This window comes from Falco cherrug, chromosome 9, assembly GCF_023634085.1.
Source record: "Falco cherrug isolate bFalChe1 chromosome 9, bFalChe1.pri, whole genome shotgun sequence".
In the NCBI taxonomy this organism is placed as follows: Eukaryota; Metazoa; Chordata; class Aves; order Falconiformes; family Falconidae; genus Falco; species Falco cherrug.
This window is the reverse complement of record NC_073705.1, coordinates 8,127,327-8,136,761: the sequence shown is the minus strand read 5'-3', so window position 1 is coordinate 8,136,761 and position 9,435 is coordinate 8,127,327. Positions and strand designations below refer to the sequence as shown.

Here is a 9,435-nt window from a genome sequence, read left to right as displayed (position 1 = left end):
AGCCATGCACAGCTGAGGAGTGTCCCAGTGGCAGCTGCTGAAGATCAAATGGGGACCTGCCTGCCCCCCAACTCCGGCGGAATTGGAGACAAGGGGCTGCAGAAGGGCAGAGCCTGTGCCACCCCCCGAGTCCTGACGGCTCGGCAGGAGCTGGGGCTTTGCCTGGGTGAGGGCTGCAGGCCTGGGCCATGGCAGCACTGGGGGGGCACGGGGCTGCGCAGCCACTGCCTGGAGCCACTTCCTTTGCATCGGGGCTGCGAGGGAGCGTCCCCCCACGCCGGGTTATTGCTTCAGGCTGTTGGGGAACGCCCCGCGCTTGGGGTTAGGGCAGGATTTTATTATTCCAGTACTAAATCCCACCCTTGAGGCAGTGCCCTGAGCAGTGCTCCCCGGGCCCTGACACCACCTGGGTTGTTGCTAGAGCGCAGCCCCTTTCGCCCCGCCAATGCGTGCCTCAGTTTCCCCGTGCCACCCCCGGCACGGCCCCTTTAAGGCGGCGCCGCCGCCGCGGCGGGGCGGGGCGGGGTTTGGCCGCGGGGGCAGGCGGCCCCGCCCGCGAGTGGCGGGCCGGAGCCACTTCCGGTGGCGGGCCGGAAGCGGGGGTTAGCCCGTGGCCTGAGGGAGGGTGGGCCGCGACGGGCGGTGGGCACGTGGCGGGCGGCAGCGGGGGAGGTGAGCGGGACGGGACTTCCCCCCCCGGGACCGCGCCGCCGCCTGCCGCCTTTGCCGGGGGGCCTAGTGCCGCTGGGGTTTCCCTTTGTTTCGGCGCCGCTCCCCTCACGCCCCTGAGGGGCGGTGCGGACCCGCTGGGCCGGCCCGGGCCTGCTTGGCGGGAAGCAAGCGGTTCAGCTCTGGGCTCCGGTCCCTTTTGGGGTGGCGGGCCCGGGCAGGGCTGCTGGGGAGGGGAGCTGCCGAGGAGCTATTGGCGTCACGGGGAGCGGCTGCGGCGCCTTAAACCGGGAAAACGAAACTGCCTTGGCTCGAGCGGCCCGGCGGCGGGTGCCGGTACCCGTCGGTGCGCGGTCGTTGGGACGCGGCGGCAGCGGAGCGTTACGAGCAAAGGGTTCAGTGCGCGGCCGGGGTTTGTGTGTCCCTGCGCGCTTGTTAACCTGCGTAGATAAGTTTTTACACTTTGTGGTAGAAAAAGGTGCGATAGATACTCTCTTGCCCGCATTTGCGTGACGGGATTCAGGTGTGAGCCATACTTGCCACCTCAGTAGATGTGTGTTTATGTTAGTCTAAATACCAAAGTAATTCTTAGTCTATAACACGTGAACTGAACCGCTTTCCGATGCTTTACCGTTTTGCTCTAGATCTTTGGAACACCGTCATCATCGTCAAGCCTTGGTCACCAGGGGATGGATTATTGAAGATAACAGCTTTGCTGTGCTGTGCTCGAGGGCATGTATGGCTGAGGGTGTCAGCCTCCTTCCTTGGCTGCAGGGCAGCACCCTTCTCTTTCCCACCATGTGACCTGGCACACCTGCACATCAAATAACTTCTTTTCCAAAGGTAAATACTGTATTCCCCCCCCCCCCCCGCCATGTGCATGTATATATGGGGAAACGCATGATCTTGCTTTATCTAGATTTCTCCTGCATTTTTTGTTACGCTGAATAACAGAAGCAGCTACCATCTTTCCTTTTATACAGTTAGTTCAAGTGTTCATGGTTTTCTAGTATTCTGTTGAGTTTTTCAGACTAGTAGGATCCGAGATGACTGTATGGCTGCTTAGTGAAGAACTTTTATTTTTAAAGGAAGCAATCCGTAGTGAGAATTTTATGATGTTTTCTAACTGTAGTAATAACGAAGACAGGAAAGTTCTATATAAATATTCTTTGCTTTTGACAACAGGGATTTGTTAACCTATACATTTTAGCAGTAGATTAAGGAAAAAAGCTAATTAAATTTTGTGCTTTATTAAATCTAGATCCCACAGATGTCAGTAAAGCAATATAATGAACTTTAGCATTGTAGTTCTGGAAAGTATGTGTTAAGTGTGCAAGAGGGTTTTTTTAGCATGTAAAGTGAATTTTCACATGTTGTTTCCTAGGCCTAGGGTGCAAATTATGCAGTTTGACTTCTTGGTGCTTTACTCTTAATGTTTGCCATTCAGCAGGCATTTTTCTGTAATGTTCATTTAATGCTTTAATCTGTGTTTCTTGGTTTTATTGCGTGCACCTGTGTGATACAAGAACATTGTATACTGCTAATGAAACTCATCACACTTGAAAATTAGGTAGTGTTGTGGCTGAAAGGAAGTATTTTTCCACTTTCAGTCTTTGGACTTCTGTTAATTCCTTCTCTTTTCCATCCAAAGAATGAGCACATGTCGATGGTGTACACCTAGTGGTTCTGACACCACTGAGTTCCTGAAGAGCTATGCTTCTAAACAGTTGCCCCTGGAAGATTTTGAAGGATCCAATGATGATCTCTGCTACTGCTTGGAGTGTGTGGTTGAATACCACAAAGCAAGGGAGAAATTGCCAAGGTTGCATGAGGTAATTAATAAAAGACTTCGGCTTTTGCTCATTACTGAGCAGGAGGACTCAGTACTGAAAGAAAACTTCATAAGAGGCTTCTGTGGTCTAGCCTCAGTGTAGGGGGGAGTTTGTGCAGGGGTTGTGGTTTACTGGTTTTTGGGAGTAGGGTACTTTGTTTTTTAACTGCTTTTTTTATATTGAGTTGCAAAGAACTGATGGTAAAACAAGATGACCCTATTGTTTTGCATATCACTAAATTAGCAAGAACTAAAACAGTAGGGGGAAGTTGCCGACTAGACATGGTAGCTTGAACTTTATTCATGCTGTGATGGTTTGATGTCTGAAAAAAAGAACACCTGCCAAACAAATTAACAGCTCTTTTTCTTTAAAGTATTTTCTTCTTCTCTCTCTTCTTGGGTTTGTTTTGTTTTGCTTTCATTTCTCATTCGTAGTTTTCTGTGATGCTCAAATTTTGGAGAGCTGATCTTGTAAGCCTGTGAGATTATGCGATTAAAACCAAAAAAGTTAAAAAGCCTCTTTATTTTGTTATAAGGCTTTTGTAATTCTCCCTCATTAGTGTCCAATTTTCTATTTTGGAAAGCTTATTTTCCCTTATGTGTGTGTATATGTAAAATGGTTATTTGTAGCTAATTGGTCATATTTCAGACGTCTAAAAAGTTGCTCTTTAAATTAGTCAGCTAGATTTCTGTGGAGGGCAATCCCATCTGAGCTTAGATTGGAAATAAGTGGAGTGGCTGGACTGCTGAAAGTTCCTTTCCGTATCTGTTAATTGTAGGAAATAACCTTGGTTTCTAATTGAGGTTTGGAGCAGTTAGTTTAGATGAGTAGTGTTCAGTGAGCTTGTCCTGGTTTCAGCTGGGTTGGAGTTAATAATTTTTTCAGGAGCTAGTACAGTGCTGTGTTTTGGCTCTGATGTGAGACCTTTCAGTTCCTTAGGCCTTGTTAGTGAAAAGGCTGGAGGGGCACCAGGAATTGGGAAGGGGCACAGCCAGGGCAGCTGACCCGGCCTCACGCTTGGTGTATGTACCTGGCGGGGTGGCCAGGATGGGCAGGTCATTACTCAGGGACTGGCAGGGTATGGTCGGTGGGTGGTGAGCAGTTGCATTGGGTACCAGGTGTTTCTTCCTTTCCCTCTGGATTTTCTTTCCCTTCCTCTTTTCATTATAACTGTTATTGTCATTATTGTTATTATTTTTCTTTTATTTTTATTCTGTTTCAATTATTAAACTGTTCTTATCTGAGCCCTTGGGTTGGACATTCCTTTCCAACTCTGCTCCCCATCCCTCAGCGTGAGGGACTGGGGAGTGAGCGAGTGGCTGCGTGGTAGTTATTTACCAGCTGGGGTTAAACCATGACAGAGCTGAATCCCCTACAAAAATTCAGTAAGTCAGTCTGTTTGCATTGTTTATGTTCACTCCCTTCCACTAATACATTGAGAAATACATGAGAAGGCGAGATGCTAAAATTGCTTTTCCCACTTTCCTGGTTGTTTTCGGTATTGTGCAATTCTTTATATTGGTCAGTGGAACGAAGTTTTGTGACTAACCTATGGCCTGAGATAATTATTGAATGGTTTTTGGATATTTAACAGTTTTAAAAATGCTTCTGGTTTGAATGCCACTCTTATAAAAATTACTTCGTAATCTTAACTCTGAAGCGAGAGTTTTGTGATTTGCACAATCTGGATTCCCATGTCAAGACTTCATTACTTCACACCACACCTGGAAAGAAACTTCAAAATGAAATTTTAAGTTTTGGAAGTCTAGTTAAGGTTTCTGCATGTGGTAATAAAGTCCTTAATCACTTTCTTCACAAGTGCAGTTTGATTAGTTTGTTTTCCCTGCTGAATAGGTCCTGTGGAAGTTGGAAACCTCCCGTCTTGTTGCCCACATTGAGAAATCCATGCGAGAAGAAGATGGAGAAGATGATGAGTTGTTTATAGTGGATGAGAATGGAGAGACACCACTGTCTGGTTATGTGGGCCCAGATTTTGAGAATAACCTACGAGTGCCCCTCGTAGAAATACTGAAATATCCATATCTGCTGCTGCATGATAAAGTCAGTATGTATCTTACTGTATACAGTTGGAAGAGAATGGTACTGTTTCTACTGAAGGAGGTGAAAATAACAAATAGTAGTTAAACTGAAACCACTGTGTGTGTGTATATGTATTTTACATTTATTTTGACACTGAATAGTGCGGGGTTTTGTTGTTTTGTGATCATATAAATTATTCCTTACTATAACAGTGTTTTATCCTTTTAGGTGAGCTGTGTGTGGAAGTGCTCTGTAGAATGGAACAAAGTCACAACTCCTTTCAGGTCTTTGAGAAATATCCAGGAATTTATCTCTTTTTGGTGCACCCGAATGAAGTGGTAAGTTACTTTTTCTGTTCCACTAAAACTTTGTTTTAAATAGCATCAGAACAGATTCTTATTTTCAATAGCAAGAATGTGAAAACAGTAGCATTCATAATTTTAAGTGTTTGATTTTCTGTATTTTTTCTTTATATATGAAAATGAGATTTCAGTAGGAATATAGTTACGCTTGCTGAAGCAGAGAAGACTCTTCTAGAATCACTTTACTTTTTGCATTTAGTCAGCCGAAGTTACAAATGTTCAATCAAACTGTAAATTTCCGTCCGTTACTCCAAACAGAATTCTTCTCAAATGGGCCAGAGTTTGTAATTTAGTATATTAATCCTCTTCTCCTTCCCTGTTCTTTCTCCATTCCTAGATGCTTTCATGTTTCAGTAGTACTCAGAACCTTAAAAATTGAAAAAGAGAGAATAGTAGTTACTTGCAAGAAGAGGTGTTCAGCAGTGCACTTCCTCTTAAATTGTCGCTGAATTTTGTCATTACAAGGAGGCAATGTTGATTTTTAATTGATTTGGGTATTATGTGGTGGAACAACTCAAAACTGCAGATTTTTTTTTTTTTTTGGTTTGTGTCTGAATCCATATGGGATATTTTAATATTGAACAGTCAGAGATCAAAAGTTCATTTGAAAGTGTAAACAGGAGAGCTCCCTTCTTTCTGATATTTAGAAGTGTCAGCTGATCTTGTTATCATTTGTGCTAGTGTACATAGCAGAGATTGCTCTCATTTTGAATCCAGTCTCTTAAGAAACTAACAAAAAGAAATTTTGGAATGCTGGTGGTGTCTAGATTGATAGGGTTGAGAGGCTTTGCAATTGCAGTTGTTACCAACACTTCTATTTAAGGTTAAAAGGATTTGAGGGATTACAAAAAGACCTGAGAGTCTCAAAACAGTACAGATGTGTGCCTGTGTTTTTGCATTGTTTTGAAGATGATGTATAATCCAGCAAGAAGACTGTTCCTTCAAACTACATATACACATCCTAGAAGTGAAACTGGTATCAATAATAAGGAAGAGTACTGACAAACAGTGATACACAGAACACTTAGGAACATACAGCCTGCTGCAGTTGGGCAGGCCTGTTGGACCAGTGACTTCTGGTTTCGTGCACCATGTTAATACTGAAGGGAGACTTGAGTGCTTTCTTTTCATGACTTTAGAAAAGGCCCTGTGTGGTATGTTTATCTGTAAATTGAATTCAGATGTGTAACTCAAAGGAGTATTGAATTGTAACTCAGCTGGGCTGCTTGTTTATATTGTGAGAGTGTGTGTTTGTACCATCTTTTTTCCACCTCATTTGATGCAGCTTTGGAAAGTCAGGTTACATTTGCATGGCTGGTGAGCAGGTTGTGGCTTGTGCCATTTCCAAGACTGGCTTAGTGAAACACCAACACGGAGTACAAAATTTCAGGTTGTCCTAAGAAACAGTAGAAGGTTTAATAGTATTGTACTTCACACTTGCTCAAACTCTGAAGCTTTCTCAGTAGGTCAGAGAACGATTTCACCAAGGCAAGAAATGACAAGTGTCCTGTGCTGACAGCACAACTTCACATCTGTTGTTACAGTAGTAGTATACAGTTATCCAAATAGAAAATGTTGGTCAGTGATGCTTAAACAATAAAAAGCAAACACAAACTCAAATACTACCCCCTTGTCACATGAATCCCAAAGAGTTTTATGCGTAACTATTATCCTGAATTTTAATTTTGTTACGTCTTGTAGGTATACAAGCCTTTTTCTAAGGTTATTTTGGAAAAAAACTCTTACTTGCAATTATGAGACCTTACTTTAGAAAAATATACTTCTGTCCAATTTGTAGCAGCAGTGATTCCTCATCTTACAGCATTGTGATTTTAATTTGTTCTATTCATTAATAACTTTTGTTTCAATCCTTTAGATTCGTCGATGGGCCATCCTAACAGCAAGGAATTTAGGGAAGGTTGACAGGGATGATTATTATGACTTACAGGAAGTGCTGACTTGCTTGTTCAAAGTTATTGAGTTGGGGCTCTTTGAGAATCCAGATATTTACGGCTCTTCAATGATTGAAAAGGGTAAACTCATCCTTCTGCCATCTCATTTATATGATACTGCTAACTACAAGAACTATTGGCTAGGTGAGTATAATCAGAAATGAATTTGTATGTATAGTCTTTCCCATCTTGTAAGCACCTTTTTCAAGTTAGAGCTCTGTTACTTCATAGGTGCTGTTTATTTTGGGGGCATGTCAAATGGGAAGATTGAACGTTGCAACTGCAGTAGCAAGATAGTGTTTAATTAGTTTCATGCTGCTGCTAATCTTTGGTCAAGTATTACACTGGTAATGGCATTTGGAAAATGGTCCATGATTTGGTGAAAATTAGAACAGTTTTTTGCAAATATATGGACAGGTTGCTTTTTTTTTTTCTTTTTGTAGGGATTTGTATGTTGCTAACAGTGCTGGAAGAACAAGCTATGGACTCCTTGTTACTGGGCCCAGACAAACAAAATGATTTCATGCAGTCTATACTTCACACCATGGAGGCAGAAGCAGCTGGTAACTAATTTTGATACTGAGATTAAGACAGTTCAGAGCTTGCTTTTCATCTTTATCAAACTTCCTTGTTTAATTGAGTAAATTCTTAGTAGTGTAATGCTAAGGTGATGTTAAGCAAGGCTTATCTTCTGGAAGATGGCCATTACTGCACAATATTTGGGCAATACTGACATGGTATTCAAGCTCACTCTTCAGTGGAGGAGGGATGGTGGTGCTTTGCGTAAGGCTGACTTAGAGGTGTTGAGAGGACAAATCTATGATTTCTACCATATTGTTTTCATTTAATGTACAGGTTTTACGAGAATGCACACTTCAGTGTGGCATGAAGTTTGAGTTTTGAGTCCTAAGATGAAGAAATGCTGCCTTCTGAGTTGCCGCAGCTTGCTTAAAATTTGACTCTTTTTGTCCATCTGTTTGAGGGAAGCCCTTTTGCAGTTGGGAATTTAGACTTCAGAACTTAGACTGGTAGCTCTTGGGCTGTTCTTGTAGACCATGTGCCATGGCATAGCCTGGGAATGACACGTGAGCTCAAGACCAGGGCTGCCTTTTAAATGACTAGATCTTTATAAGCCTAGTACATTTATTGAGGATATAATATTATCTTACGTGTTGGAGGAAGAACATGCTTGAAGGAAAATCAATTGCTTCTAGCTTAGAGTTGAAGTAGAAACTGTCATAGCAGTGTGAGTTGTATCCACTTTTTAGAACAGTAGTGCAAAAATCTGTGTGGAAGAATCAATTTCATAGAGCTGGGAAATGTTAGTAATAGTTATTCAGGTTGCTGTTGATTTAAGACTGTGTACGGAGCAGTGTCCATACAGATAAACAAGTTTGACTTTTTCTATTCTTTTTCTGAGTTCGAAAGTATAGTTGTAACTTACTAGACTGTGTATCTTTTAATGTTAGTATTTAAGAAAAATCAATGAAAACCAACTACTCTCAACTTCAGCTTAGCGTACGAATGTCCAGGACTCTTGCATTTCAACTCTCCCCAATATTACTGTTATGTTTCAGATGATTCTACTGACCCCTTCTGGCCAGCGCTACATTGTTTCATGGTTATTTTGGATCAGCTCGGATCTAAAGTGTGGGGTCAGCTTATTGATCCTGTCCAGGCCTTTCAAACCATTATCAACAGTGAGAGCTACAACAATGAAATAAAAAATATACGCAGTAGCTTTAAGAGGTCAGTTTTATTAAGAGACTAGAACAGTTTTATGATTTTAATACCAGGTAGTGTACTAGCTTGGTCTTGGTTTTCTTGTCAGTGCTGCCTTAATTTGTGTTGGGGGAGGGAGGTGGCAAGTAAAAAAAAAAAATCTTATGTTGCCAACTTCAAGCAATGAAAAGATGAAGTAGGTCCCCCAAGCTTGTGAGGTTCTTCTAAAAAATACATGCTTTTTGGCTACCGTGATGTCGGTTACACTTTTCAGGATATTTTTTTTTTCCCCTGAATCAGGAAGGCTGCTAACTGTTCAGTGTTTGTTTATTGCTATAATCAATTTGCACTTTAATGAAGATTGCCGTGTCTGAGACTCTTGGTAAAGTTATGGGATTTTTGGTGGATAACAGTTTCAGATTTTACTGTAGTTCCAGATGACAACTGATTTGAGTTTACTTTCAGCTTTTGTAAAGACTTAAATGTTTCTCAAGATTAGATTTAATCAATGGTACTGTATGGTCTTAAAAATTTTACTCCTTTTGCAGATATATTCCTTTCAGGGAGGCTAATAAAGTGAGATTCGTGGAACTGTCCTTTAATAGCTTGGATAACAGTGAACTGCTGAAAGGAAGTGCTTTAATACACATAGGTTTTGGAAGGTTTTGTCTTGATATACTTATATCCTGATAAAATGGATTTTGTGGATCACTTCTGAGTGACAATATTGTCCATATTTAACAGAAAGTTAATTATGTGAAGTGTTTATTCAGTGCAGAAGTAGTTGGTTAGTACACTGTTAGGAAGTGTGGAAATCCCTTCTATGGGAACAGAATTTTGTTACGTAAATTTGAACTC

The 9,435-nt window shown here is 41.9% G+C and overlaps 1 protein-coding gene across 2 annotated transcripts in view; it reads left to right on the top strand.

Annotated features, from left to right (window-relative positions):
* Nucleotides 1-703: 703 nt before the first annotated feature.
* The window catches only part of SETX (senataxin), a 32,153-nt gene continuing 23,421 nt past the window's right edge, over nt 704-9,435 (top strand). The window contains exons 1-7 of one of the 2 annotated variants that reach the window (XM_027809572.2): nt 704-1,512; nt 2,321-2,501; nt 4,356-4,566; nt 4,770-4,879; nt 6,780-6,999; nt 7,299-7,418; nt 8,433-8,604. In XM_027809572.2, the coding sequence (XP_027665373.2) occupies nt 2,322-2,501; nt 4,356-4,566; nt 4,770-4,879; nt 6,780-6,999; nt 7,299-7,418; nt 8,433-8,604 (1,013 nt within the window). In that variant the 5' untranslated portion in view covers nt 704-1,512; nt 2,321. The remainder of the gene's footprint in view (nt 1,513-2,320; nt 2,502-4,355; nt 4,567-4,769; nt 4,880-6,779; nt 7,000-7,298; nt 7,419-8,432; nt 8,605-9,435) is intronic. The other variant, XM_027809570.2, reaches the window with a different exon arrangement.